Source organism: Dermacentor silvarum, chromosome 1 (genome assembly GCF_013339745.2).
Source record: "Dermacentor silvarum isolate Dsil-2018 chromosome 1, BIME_Dsil_1.4, whole genome shotgun sequence".
NCBI lineage: Eukaryota > Metazoa > Arthropoda > Arachnida > Ixodida > Ixodidae > Dermacentor > Dermacentor silvarum.
The window spans coordinates 146,196,560-146,211,477 of record NC_051154.1 but is presented as its reverse complement, the minus strand read 5'-3'; the positions used below and the strand labels follow the sequence as shown (position 1 = coordinate 146,211,477).

The window sequence follows — 14,918 nt, the reverse complement described above, 5'->3', positions numbered from 1 at the left end:
CGAATGACTGGGAGAAAAAATAATTATGATAATTAAGGCACACAAACCCAAGTTATCGATTGCAAAAACATCAAAATACAACGAAAAGGAAAGTAACCCTCGGCTCGAATCTTTGTCACTCTCGATGCCATACTTTGCTTTCCCATGTTGTGGTCGTGTTACGCCCAATAGTTGCAGAGCATCGGTGTTATGCAAAGGAAATTGATGTACCATGGTTGCAGCTTCCCCGAGGCAGCCGTCACATTTTAAGCAATGAATACGGTGCCACATAACGATGTCACGTCTGTCGCACAAATTGCACAAAATTGCTACATTGTAATGCTGCTCAAGGTGCCACCCAACAAGCTTACTCGGGACCGTTGCAGGGTGTCTTTGCATAGTGTTATTAGTAATTTCTTGATATCCCAAGCTTTTGTGTTTGTGGCTCATTGATGAGGAATGATAATTAAAAGTTCAGTAACTAAACTTATTTTTGCAGAATGAAAGATACTTATGACAACCGTGAACAAGGCCTATCACTATACAGTAGACGCCGCTCACGTAAAGCCTGCTGTTTTTTAAATATTGGCAACTTAGTTTGAATAACTGATATATAGTATTTCGGAATGACATGCTCATTCTTCATTTTTCATTTTGTGATATCGGGATAAGGGACCTGTTATTCTCTACTGCCCCCAGGCGTCTCATTGCCGCTCAGCCCCCAGGGGCCATATTTTGTAACAGTAATTTTGGTTTTCTAATCTTCATTTCTTATTTATTGCGCCGAGTGGCCAGTCATTGAGATAAAATTGCCATGAGGTCAACTTAGCCCGAGCCATTTGCAGAGGACCAAAGGAATGGAAGATAAAAAAATTAGCACACGAGGTGTTTTTTTTTTGTTTTTGTTTTTTTTTTTTTTTTTTTTGGCTGTCCACGGTATTGTACTGGGGTGAGGGAGGGGGTGGGCTGATTCCATACAGCATTATTCATCCTGAGGCCGGGTCAGCCAAGGGGATATTTTTGTGGAGTGATGTTTGTCCTGATGCAGCGCATGATTTGATGTTTCCATAACTACTAATATCCCCCCCCCCCCCTTTTATCTGTCTTTATTTTTTCCAGATGGCCAGACACGCCTAAAAACTGCAGATGGGCATATGCTTGAAGTTGACATTGACCCAGGAACTGTTGGCCTTGTTCAAGGGAATTCTGGGGTTCCTGTGCTACTTCAGGTTGTGATATTTTGTCATCGCTGATTATGTTGAACTGCTTCAGAATGTGGTATGCTTGAAACAAGTGAAAATACAAATGTGCTATGTTGTAATGCCAGAATATTTATTGATATCATTGTTCTTTTTATTTATGTATATGCCTGATCACACAATGGAAATGCTTTAGGTTGCTTGACAAATATTTGTCACTGGAAGAGAAGTTCTTTTGGCGAGAAACAACTGCAAAGTGTCACGGAAAGCCAAGAAGTCACTAAAAGCACACTTCCTGTTGACCACTGCAAAGCGTGGACAGTGATTAGCATTATGAAACATCGTTCCAGCGCACAAATAAACAAGGACTAGGAGAGAAAGACAACAAGAATGCTGGTCTTCAACTGAATTTTAATCCCAGAAAACAGGGCTTAATGTACACACAAGGGGGGGGGGGACTCGACCGCTCAAAGATACTTCCTTGATTCAAGCCACTATCATCAAAGGCGGCGAAAACCAAATGAAGGCAAAAGTCTCAAATCGCTCATGTACAATCTTGCACATCTCCCTCCCTACCTAGCTGACGCGACACACACGTTTGCCCTGAGATAATCAAGTTGTTTTTTCCCGAGCGCTACAGAAGGAGCACTGACACAGTAATCTTTTTGATTAGAGATACAACGAGCTTCAATAATTTCCCGGTTTTTCTGAGTGATGAATTTGCATAGCACACATCTTTGTTCGAAAAATGCCTTGCAGCATGGCTTATGCGAGCAATGGCGAATGTGGTCGGCTGAAAATGCGGAATGTGGTCACAGTGCAGAGAAAGCTTCAGAGTCACATTGCCAACAAACACAGGTTTGTTGCAATGATGCACATACAATGATGCAGCAAGATGGATTGCAGTACCTGAGTCACAGGTTACGGGTGAAACAGGCACGACCACTGTTCTTGACTGACTGGGTAGTGGTTGTGGCAGCCACGGTGGCCGCATTTCGATGGGGGTGAAATGCGAAAACATCCTTGTACTTAGATTTAGGTGCACGTTAAAGAACCCCAGGCGGTCCAATTTCCAGAGTCCCCCACTACGGCATGCCTCATAATCAGATCGTGGTTTTGGCACGTAAAACCCCATAATATTTAGAGGTTGTGGCAGCAAAGGTCCCACATTCAGCTCTCACAGTCCTGTGGAGTGTCTGCTGTGGTGAGGAAGCACTAAGTGCATGGACTTGGGGGCTGAGAGGATGCCTAGAGGGCAATCACTGTAAGGGCAACCGGGGTGCATTCCAGTGATGTGTGTTTGCACATGTGACCCTTCACGGAAGAAATACTATTTGTGTTGGAAAGTAGCTCTGGTGTTCTAGCTACGTCTGACGTGTTCCCACCATGGCAGAGGTTCCCTAGAGATGGAGTTTGGCAAATGGTTGTCAATACATGCAAACAGGATGAGGTACAATCCTAAATGTTTAGACTTATTTTTTTAATGGAAAGCACTCTGGCTTTTACCATGCACTTTGTGTTAGGTAGCTTCCCTACTTGCCTCGTTTGAGACTTCTCTTCAATAAAATGTGTCCACTGATCGTATTCGAACCAGGGTCCCCCAGAGCAGTAGCTTGATACTCTATCCATTAAGCCGCAGACGCAGGTATGAAATAAGTGAGCACTTATCAGCGAGTGAATAATTATCAACCTTACCATTCTGCTGTCATGGCAGCTAATGCTTTGAAATTATTGGCATGTGTGTCCCTTTGGATAGCAATACTTTGCCTATACAGTGGAACCTCGATGATAAGTCCCCCGGTCATGCGACAACCAGCATTTTACGACGAATTTATTTGGTCCCGGCAAAACCCCTATAGAAATAGTGTATTAAAAACCTCGAATATACTTCGCAATTTTACACTGACCCGCCTCGTACGAAGCCTCTCTGGTACCTTCCAAGGAAAGGGGGAGGGGGAAAGCTCTATGCACACAGAGGATGGCACGGGAGCACACTGCAGACAGGTGTGCAATACTGTATTTACCCGAATGTCACGCGACCGCAATTGTAACGCGAGAAGCGACTTTCCAGTCACACGAAATAAATTTTAAAAATCAATAATACCGTTAATGAAGGAGAATGTGAGATGAACGGAAAAAGAAATGTTACCTTTATTCAAGGAATCGAAATTTGGGAACTAGTTCTCTTCACTCATCACCGTCGTCTGAAGAGGAGACGGAGCTTTCCTTTGGCGATCTTATCAGGCGATCACTTTCGTAAATAGTTTCACTTTGGCAAAATTTTTCATAACTCAGCACTGAAAGTGTCCCCGAGAAGTGTTTCTGGCGCCGCCTTAATCTCGCTATGAGTGCCAAGAGAGCTGTCGGTCATATACGTTGAATGGTTCGGTGCTGGGACGAGCAGAGTCTCACGAAAGCGAAACTACAATGGAACCTCGATTATACATCCCGCAGTCATGCGACGACCCACATTTTACGACGGATTGGTTTGGTCCCGGCAAAACGGCCATGGAAATAATGTATTAAAGACCTCGATTATACGACACAATTTTACGCCGACCCTGCCTCGTACGACGCCTCTCACGGTATAGGGTCTCACACATGCTCTTGGGACAAAGGAACGACAACACAGTAGTGCAAACAATCAAAAGGGCATTTATTGCACCTTTCATACACTAATACTCACTAGCCGGATTACTACCAATAGAACATTCACATGGGCGCGCGACAAATCAAGGAAGTCCGACTCACCGCGACCGGATAGCGAGCGAATATGTTCACCCCATGCTATGATACCATCGTCTAGTCGTTCACGTGTACGGTCACACGAACGGTGGCGCGTTCGAATGATCCGTGTTCGTCCGTACCGGTGCCCCGTTCCGAGCCACGCGGGACGTCCGTGTCGCTCACTGATCCCAATCCAAAGAGCAAGCGCCCTCGACCTTTCTCTCCCAAGTCACCCCTCCGTTCGGCGGCGTTAGCATCGCGACACTCGCGCCATCTCCCGCAATGCGCCGCAACCACCACGACCGCCGCGGGCTTAGCCACGCGGAGAAGCCGGACTACAGGAGACATGCGGGGAAAACAGCATCAGGGGACGCGTGAAAGTTGCGCATCCCCACAACGGTAATGTCCGAAAAAAAAAGAATGAAAAAAAAAAAAAGCCCTAAGCAGACGTTGGCCGGCGCGTGAGCACATTGCAGCCAGCTGATAACGGCTGTGCAGTACTATGCTTACCTGAATGTAACGTGACCGCGATAGCAACACGAGGGGCGACTTTCCAGTTACGCGAAATAAAAAAATTAAAAAATAAAGCCACTAATATAACGCGTAATGAACGGAAAAAGAAATGGTACCTTTATTCAAGGAATCGCAATTCGGAAACTTGTCCTCTTCACTCATCATCGTCGGCTGAAGAGCATATTCTCAGGAGAGCACTTTCATAGATAGGTTCACTTTCGGGAAAATTCACGTGACTTGGCACTGAAAGCGCGCGCCCCCACTCAGTGTTTCTGGTGCTGTCCTAAGCACGCAATCAGCGCCAAGAGCGTTGATAGCGTGCTGGGGTTCGGTGCTGGGATGAGCAGAGTCTCGCGAAACCGAAACTATCTCCAGAAGTGAACACCCAAGAATCAAGTCATCTTCTGTGCCGTTGAGCTTGTTTGAGATTTAAGTACTTCTTAAAAGACTGCACAAACATTTTATTCGAGGTCAGTACCAGGCCACTTCAGGTTGCACAGAGTCTTTCCGACTGACCTTGCATTTAAAAAAGGACTGCCGCTGGTCCTGCCATCTGCAAATCGTCGACTCGTTGACATCGAGACACCGAGTGCCGGCAGAGTTTCCCAGCTCCTCGGCCATCAGAATTACTCCTCTCTCAAAACGACCGTCCTACCGAGTGCACTGCCCATCGCCATAACGTCGTGAATGAATGGAGTTGAACTGCAAAAGGCCGTAGGGTATTGCAGCCTCATAACCAATCACAAGCACAGCGAAAACAGCGTCAATTCAACCAAAAAATAACTTCTGACTTCGGTCGATTTGTCTATAAATTGGATTACGACGTAAAGTTACAAGTTGCTAACGTAACGCTAGAAATCGTGGGATTTAGAATATTTGTTTTAACATGGGCAATTATGCCGTTATTCGAATGTAACGCCAGGGACGAGTTCAAGCAACGAAAACCATGAAAAAGCTCCTATTATAATCGACTAAATATGATAATTTTTTAAGATAATTTAGTCTACCTTTCTTGGCGCAGTGCAGGTTCGTGCCGCGGACTTATTCAGGCGGTCTGTGCCCGTTTATTGGGCAAAATTGAGCGTCACTGCTTGTATTCTTAGTTTTTCAATTGTACGACGGTTTTGCGTGGTAGCCTCAAAGTTGTATAATCGGAGTTCCACTGTAGCAGCTGCACACACACCAGTTTCCTTCATGGCTTTGTGGTGTGGCCAGGCATAGAAGAAGCAGTGTGCCAAGCAAGTGAGGCATATTTAAAGCACAAAGCAACGGGCACAGTGAGACCGTCTCCTGGTGTGGCAATGTGAGGCTGAGTGCAAAAGGCATGCAGCAATGAGTGACCAAGCACATCAGCATTACCTGGAGGAGAAATGGGAATTAAAGGCCCAGAGGACTGTGGTGATAATGGAAGACCGCCGGGAAGACCATCTCAAACGAATGTTTGTGAGGCTCAGCAAACCGATGTGGTAAAGCGATAAAGTATAGCTATGTTGTACACTGGTGTAGCGTGACGTAAGTAAAGCCCCAAATAATGCTTTGCATAACCCAGCTTGGACCTGAGCAACTTATTTAAGCGAAGATTTTTTTGTAAACCCTCACTGACTTTCCCGATTGTGGCTGCTGGATGCTGCTCCTATCTTGCTAAATAGCTCATACTTTAAAAAAAACTTACTTACATGCTTGGTGGTGGGATCAAACATTGGTCCCCTAGTGCAGCAGCTCAATGCTCTATCTGTTAGGCCACCATTGTGTATACTTCTATCGTGCCAATGTCAACTAGCTCTTGGAGATGATTGCCCCGTGTGTTACATTGTGTTGCATGGGTGCGTGAGAGCACATGTAAGCGCACCAGTGTCCTTTACGCCAAAGGCACAGGAAGTAAATTGGCAAATTTATAGCATTTGATTAATAACTACTTCATGAAAGGTTCTCTTTACATCGATTCCAAGATTTGTGTTGGATCTGCATAAATTTTTTGTCAGTGTTGGGGGCAGCAAAAATCAGAGCAACACCTTTGTTTCTATTACCATATTTTCGTGCGTATAACCCGCCATGCGTACATTTGGCACCCTCACTTTCAGCCCACTGAAAAAAATATATATATTTAATATAGTATAATCTAATTTTTTGCATTTTTGGTGCGGGTTATACATGTGAAAATACGATACAAATTTTTTACTGAGCAACCAAGGGGTTAGGAAATGTAACATGCAAAATATGTAAACAAAAGAAAATGCTTCCTGTAAGACCTTTGTGATGTAAGACCTTTGTGAGATTAGCGTTGTATAGTCATTTGCAAAATGTAATAAACACTACTAAAAAAGCAGGACACTTACCAAAACTGAGTTCAAATTTATCTAAAATATGATGTATTGAAAGCATGTGAAAGCGCATGTGAGAAATGGGTAGCTAAGAAGCAGATTCACTGTTTAGGTGACGAATCGAAGTGACTTCAAGTGAGGATGATGGCTGTTCACATTGTGTGATGTTCAGAGGCAAATATTTTTATTTAAAGGAAAGCACTAAGGGTAAGCTTGGGTGTGTCTGAGTGCAGGACACTAGAAATGAAACTTGCAGCCTGTCACTGGTTTGAGAGAAAAGGTGATACTAGGTGAGGTTCAAGAAGGGTGCCAACGACAGTATGCATCAGCTACTTCTCACTGAATGGCTACCACATGTTTGCTCCGCAACCATGGTTTGGCTGATGCTCAAGGAGACAATGGATGAGGCATGTGTACATTTGAAAAGCATTTAGTGTTACGATTGCAACCAACAAGCAAAGTACCTTACTGTGCGAAAGATGCTTGGCGATTCCTCACAGAGAATGTGTCAAGGGAAAAGGGATTTCCAACTTACCAACTGGAGATAGGGGATACGACAGCGAGAGAGCGGAATTGGTTGGAGGGCATCCACACATGCCTCTCGCATAGTACTAAAGAGACATGTGCCAGCCTCATAAGATTCGGTGTTGCTGTTGAGGTAGTACTGCTACCTGTGTTTCATCCACGAAAAGACCCTTTCTTTTTTATCTACTGACTTGTAACTTGCTCAACGGGAGGCTTCATTAATGGTGAAGACGACCACCTTGAAATGCACAAACTCAAACACTGCCACATTCTCCGACAGAAAATGTATACATCGTTGTTATCAGCCTATTTCTGTCCGCTCCAGGATGAAGCCTGATGACCAGCAATCTCCAATTACACCTGTCTTGTGCCACAACATTCACCCCATATTATGCTTTTATAATTTATAAATTTTATAATTTTTAAAGCGTGGACTTTTGAGCATGGACTTTCGAGTGTAGCCTTGTTGATATGACATACTTTGGATTGTTTAGGTACATAGACAAGGACGAAGTTTGTGCTTACTTTCTTGTCCTCGTTGTCTATGCACCTAAACAATCCGAAGTATTTCATAATTTTGTCACATCACCTAGTTCTTCGCCATCCTCGACTGCGCTTTCCTTCTCTTGGCACCCATTCTGTAACACTGATAAATTACTGGTTATCCGCCCTATGCATTATATGGCTTGTCCAACTCCATGTCTTCCTCTTAACTCTTTCTGGCATGATGGCCACCTGGGGTGATCACCTTTTCTGGATTTTTTCCCCTCTTGAAGCATGTCGCGCATGTCGACTTTCAAACAGTGAATTTTTTCAAGGCGTTTGGACTCGTGTCACATGTGGTAACATTTTATCCCAACCCCGATGACTTCCATGGCGTGATACACGCTGAATCCAAAAGTCTTCTGTGAAAAGAAACTTAAGTTCTGTTCTTATTAGCTTGCAAGCTTGTTATAACATATATTATGCATGGAAATTTCATGTTGTGCAAGAAACGAAGTGCTAGACTCCAATCACTCTCTGATAGTTTTGCAGGCGGTGACAAATCAAATGACAGCTATTCTGACTTCCCTTCAAGCTTGTGATACAATCTACTAGAGCATGCAAAGAAAGAGCTGCCACAAGAAAAGCCCTTCGCACTGTGTATGGGCCTCCTGATGAAGATTATGTTCCTCTGAATATGGAAAATTAGTTCTGCGAAATCCCGCAAGGTGGAGGAAGTGCAGTAACACCTTGTTAATTCGACCTTCATTGATTCGGAAAATCGGATAATTCGGACTCGTCCTGTGGTCCCAGCCGACGCATGCATTATTCAATGCAATCAAACTCTCGTTAATTCGGACGTACTTGGCTGCACATCGGTTAATTCGGACAACTTTCGGAGCTCGGCAAGCGAGGAGCACCGTAAATGTGCGACTCAAAAGAGCAACGGCGCTAGCGTCCAACTGAAACGAAGCGGCGGAGTCCGCATCGCCATAGTCGTCAGCGGAAGATGTATGTGAATGTCAGCAACACTGGAACGCTTCATGCCCATTTGTTCCTTTAAAGCCTTTATCCTTGCGTTTACCGCTGCGCATAGCACCGCGTTGGCCGCGTGCCTTCATGAGTGCGTAGTTGCCATCCATGAATGCGTCGATAGCGGCCGCAGCACCGTCCACAGCGGTTGCGGCAGTAGTTCCTCTTTGACTCTGCGTGTGAGTCGGCCGCCTGCCTTTATAACTCAACTGCCTAGTCGCCATCCATGATTGCATCAATATGGGTCGCACAAACAGTAGTTTCGTTTTAACTCAGTTCGTGCGTCGTCCGCGCACCTTCAGACTTGCAAGGTCGCCGTTCATGATCGCGTCGACAGCGGCCACGGTTTCGTCCGCAGCGGTTGCGACAAACAGTAGTTTAATTTTTACTGAGTGCAATGCTTTCAAGGATGAAGAGCGCGGTCTACATTGTGATGGGCGGCGACCTGGCGGTTCTGCGGAATAAGTAATTGGGGATGTGCGCGTGGTAGGGAAAAGCGTCTCAGATAGGTGCCGCAGCCGTGTTGTGAAGGAAGTCACGAGGCCTTCGCTGCTGCGAGCGCTAATCAGTCATGAGAGGACGAGCATTGCAGTGTCTGCACTGCTTTTGTGCAAGATAGAAACAGGATTTGCTGATTCGTTCAGTAAATAAAAGTGTTGATGTAGTAACCATTTTCTATTGTTTTCTTGATACCCTCCATAATTCGACATTCGGTTAATTCGGACATTTTTTGCAGTCCCGTGGAATCTGAATTAACGAGGTTTTACTGTATCATGAAAGGGAAAAATTGTCATCCACTTGAATGCAGCACGAAGCTACAAAGGAAACCCATGAAATGTAAAAGTTGTCATCCACTCAAATGTAGCACGAAGCTACAAAGGAAACCCATACGTGTTTCTCACAAAGAAAGCTTCGCAGTTGAGGAAACATTCGTCCTGGTCCAGGGTTCGAACCCGGGACCAACGCCTTTCCGGGGTGGTCGCTCTACCATCTGAGCTAACCAGGAGGCTAGCAGATCGCAGTGCGAGGGCGAATTAATCGATAACTCGAAGCACAGGGACACAGAATACGGAAAACGAGTTCTGTGGAATCCTGCAAGGTGGAGGAATTATCGTGAAAGGGAAAAATAGTCATCCACCCGAATGCAGCACAAAGCTACCAGGACAAATTTTTCTTCAACTGCGAGGCTTTCTTTCTGAGAAACCCATATGGTTTTCCTTTGTAGCTTCGTGCTACTGTGTAGCTTCGTACCACCATGGGAAGGCATTGGTCCCGGGTTCGAATCCAGGAACAGGTCGAATTTCTTTAAAACTGCGAAGCTTTCTTTCTGAGAAACCCGTATGGGTTTCTGTCGTGGTCGAGTGGCGAGCACGTGACGAAACTGACGAGACGTATGTGTTAACTGACAACTGTTTAATGATGTAATATGGCAACACACTTTGATACAAGGACGTAACACAGTGAACAAACACAAGGGCTGTAAACATGAGCGTTGTGTTACATCCTTGTATTGAAGTGCGCTGCCATATTACATCATGATTAACCAACTAGCCCACCAGGATGTCTTAAGTAACTGTTCAATAGGTTACGTAAGCAACACTCGCATGGCTATATGGAGACTTGCCTCGCGCGGTCCCGCAGAGGCATTGTTCCGCATCTCGCATGACGGTGTACTTAGCCCCATCTCCTTACGGTCGCGCACACGGCACCTCCCTTTCTTTGAAGTGTCATAGGTCAAGCCGACTTGGGGCTCTTACAGCACGTCCACTTCCTGTGATTGCCGCAGGTTGCTATTGCTGTAAATGCTTACTTGTGCATCGAATGAGACCACTAGCGTTGCTCACCACGTATGAACGTGGAGTGTGAGCTGGCCCGACTACAGTCCCTGTTGTTGTAGCACCGGACAGGATGTGGTTGATTGTCTGTGGTTGAATAGGGTCTCGCTCCAAAGTCTTGTGTCGCCGGTCGTATTGCCTGCGCTGCTCGACTTTGTATGCTTCATTTCATTTTTTGAATATCCCGGTATTCTAAAGTGGCTTCAGCATTCTTGGTACCACCGGCGCGTTGGTTCTGAGGCGTCTTTCCACGAGGAGTTCCTCAGGTGTGAACCCTTCTTTCTGTGGGGTGTGGCGATGAGCAAGCAGAGCCTTGTGAATGTTGGATGGCTTCTTGAGCAGCTGCTGAGCAGTCTGAACGGTTCTTTCTGCATCGCCATTGCTTTCAGGAAAGTACGGGCTACTGGTTACGTGATATGATCCCCATTGCTTGACAAACATGCTGAACTGTGCCGAAGCAAACTCAGGACCATTGTCCGATCGTATGATCAGAGAATGTAGCACATCAGCTTGTGAGCACGTCGGCTGTGTGTAGTTTCTTGCCAAGAATGTGGGCGCTGATGTAGTCCAACTCCAGCAGTCTCATTTGGAACCATTGGAGACGTGGACTGAGTTTGTCCAGGCGGCTTGACAACCGCAGCGGCACTAGCGGCTTGTGCTCTATTTCTACATAGAACTGTAAACCAAGCAGGTAGGAGCGGAATACTCGCAAGCCCATGTAACTGCCAATGCTTCCTTCTATATTTGAGCATATCGTGTCTCAGTGTCAGAGAGGGATCTTGAGGCATACGCATCCGGAAGCCTACGACCTGCTGTCTCTTGTAGGAGGACTGCCCCAAGGCCGTACGATGATGCATCTGTAGACACAGTGAGATAACTGCGAGGGTTGTAGTGGGTGAGCACCGGTGTCATCGTCAATGCTTTTTTTTTTTATTTTTTATTTACAACACTGCTACTCTCATTTGAGAGCGTGGCAGTTGGGCAACCCAGTATACATGTATATCAGTACGCATCTAGGCAGAACATTAAATTGAAAAAAAGGAAAATAAAAATAAAACAATTGCCGAAGGATGGCAATATAAGAAGGAAGCTGAGTTTAGGAACACAAATATATGTTTTCACATGACAGTTAACTAACATGATACTAGCAGTGAAAAACACGTAGGTAACCAGTTATACATGTAATAGGAACGAACGGAAAAATAACAATTAATGCGTCAAGAAATTTTAAAGTTGTGTGAAGAGGTGCGCTTAAAACATATATACACTTTGAGAGAGAGAAGAAATGAATTCAGCTAAAGAATAAAAATCTAGGCAAGCAATTAGCAGGAAAATGGCAGTTACAACAATCCTCTTAGGACTAGAAGTATTGCAGTAATGAAAATTTATTTTGGGAACAGAGCGTAGCATTTGTCCAAATAACGGCAACCAATGAAAGAAAAGGAAAAAGAAAAATTGGACTTTGAAAGCAACACAATGAAAAATTGCTGGCAGGGATGATTCATGCGATGATAAATTATTTTATGTACGCACTGCAGCTTGTGAGCTAAATTCGGATAACGATACGATTGCGGTTATAGCAGGATCAAGTCTGTTCCATTCAGCTACTGTGAGAGGGAAGACGGAATACTTAAACGTGTCGTCGTTGCAAGTGTATTCTGTTAAAGCGTACGCATGTTTGTTACGTGTTTTTCAAGCCTCAGAAAATGAAATGTACCTGCACACATCTATCTTATAGTTATTTTTTAGAAGCTGAAACAAGAACTTCAGGCGAGCGTGTTTTGCTCTTGTAGATAGCGTTTGCAATCCAGACTGCGTTAGAAGATTAGTCGGTGAGTCAGCGCGTTTATATTTGTTGTGAATGAACCTTCTGGCCTTTCTTTGTACTGCCTCAAATTTTGTTATGTTAGTCATTGTATGAGGAAACCAGACTGTGTTTGCGTATTCAAGAACTGGCCCAACAAACGTTGTGCAGGCCAGTAGCTTCGTTGATGCCATAGAGAGCGCAATGCTTCTTTTGAGGAAGAATAATTTGCGTAATGCTCCTGCGGTGATATTCGAAATATGTTTATCCCACCTGAGGGTCTGCGGTTAATGTAACTCCCAGGTATTTATGTTGTTCAACTTTAGTTAGTGGTATGCCGTTAATCTCTATATGTAAAGTTAGATGGTCTTGTTTTCCTTGTTACGGTCATGGCCACAGACTTTTTACGTTAATTGACATCTGCCAATTAGAGCAACGAATAGCTAGAGTGTTGAGGAATGTATTAAGTGCGATTTGGTTGCTATAATTAGTGATTTCACTATAAATAACACAGTCATCGACGAATAGTTTTATATTACAACCAATGTTAGTTGTGATGTCATTAATATAGATTAGGAAGAGTAATGGTCCAAGAACCGAGTCTTAGGGGAACTCGGGAAGTAACGGAGACAGTGTTAGCATTTTTTCGTAGATTACAAATTGTGAACGATTGGCTCGAAATTCTTTTATCTAGGCTGAAAAAAGTCCTTTCCCGACAACACTTTCAACTTTAACGATTAATTTGTTATGGCATACACAGTCAAATGCCTTAGATAGGTCAAGTAAAATTATGTCAGTCTGGCCGCTGTGATTGACAGTAAATGCGAGATCGTGAACTAGTTCTGTTAGTTGGGTTACTGTTGATTAACCACTGCGAAAGCCATGTTGGTAGGGAGACAAGAAGTGAATGCTCTCTAGAAAAACCGTTATGTGCTTTAAGATTGTGCTCTAGAAGTTTACAGGATGTACTAGTTAATGAGGGTCTAAAATTTGAAATTTGTGCTGTATCATCTGATTTATGTATAGGTAAAATCTTTGCAATTTTTCAGTCGTTCGGTAGTTGTGAAGTCATGAGTGATTTACGAAAAATTATTCCGAGGTATCTACGGTACAATTCCACATACCTTTTCATAAAGTCGTTATGTATGTTGTCAGGTCCGCTGCCTTTTTTAGGGTCACAATTAAGCAGAAGATTAGGTATGCCAGCGTCCGTAATGTCTAATTCACCAATGATTACACCCTGTTTGGTTAGAATAGGGGGAATAATGTTATTGTCTGTAGTAAATACTGATTGAAAGAAAATGTTATATGTGTTGGTTTTCGCAGTTTCTTCCTCTGGGCGTAAGTGGTACGCTTCTCTATCATTGGTGTAAAGTGCTTCCAGAACCTTCCGGGATTGTTAGTAAGAAAGCTCGGTAACGTCACACTAAAATATTCTTTTGCATGTTTGGCTGTAAGCTTGAATTCCGCGATGGCATTAGGCAGTTTTGTCACCCTGGATTCGTCTCCTTCTTTAATTTTTATTGTTCTATGCAATCTTTTGAGACGGTACTTGGCCTGCGAATACTTCTCGGGTGATGCAGGGATTATTTTTTGGCGGCCGCTTGGTTTTATTAGGCACGTAGTTTGTGCCACAGTAGAGGACAATAGGTTTGAACATAAGGCAGAGGGAATATACGTCAACAGAGGCATTGGAACCCATTTGGGAAAAAGGCTGGAACTCGTGATCAAGGTATGTTAGTATGCTATTGTCATCAGCGTTTTGGAAGTCGGTTACTATGGACACAGGAAAGTGGGGCGTATCCCAGCATCATTCGGCATCGCTATGAAGCAGGTTGAACTGCAAGAGCCCTGGGAGAAATTTTGCCAGGTGATTGACCATTCCCAAGAAGGACCTCACTTCTGTCACATGTGTTGGCTCTGCTAGCTGACACAACGCGTTGACCTTTTCAGGGTCAGCAGTGATACCATTTGCCGATACAATGTGTCCAAGAAATCTCACTGACTGCTGGTGTAGTACGCATATTCCTGCATTTAAGGTGATGCCAGCTTCTTGCAGGCGCTGAAGTACTTTGTGCAGTCATGTGTCATGTTCTTCCTTCATGCGGTCAAATATTTATGTCGTCTTGCAGGCATGCTTGGCTGTCCAGGCCTTCTAGCACTCTTAGCATTTCCCTATGGAAAAATTAAGGTGCTGTGGAAATTACGAAGGGCAATCGGAGGAACTGAAAACAGCCGAATGGCATCAGGAAAGTGGTGTACCTCTGGTACTTGGGTGCTAGTGGAGCTTGCCAATAAGCGGCCCTTGCATCAAGTTTGCTAAACCATGCAGCTCCACTGAGTTTAGCCAAGTATTCGTCGACGGTGGGCATTAAGACTCGTTCTTGCAGAATGTTCTTGTTCAACCCTCCGAAGTCAACGCAGATCCGAAGCTCGCCTCTTTTCTTTTTTGCAACTACCATAAGTGCACACCACTCTGTGGCCTCTTCGACCTTTCTGA

At 44.4% G+C, this 14,918-nt stretch overlaps 1 protein-coding gene across 1 annotated transcript in view; it reads left to right on the top strand.

Moving 5' to 3' along the window:
* The window catches only part of LOC119436207 (zinc finger protein 142-like), a 169,250-nt gene that overhangs the window by 19,854 nt on the left and 134,478 nt on the right, over positions 1–14,918 (top strand). The window contains 1 exon segment of the mRNA XM_037702991.2: positions 1,099–1,208. Coding sequence (XP_037558919.1) covers positions 1,099–1,208 — 110 coding nt within the window.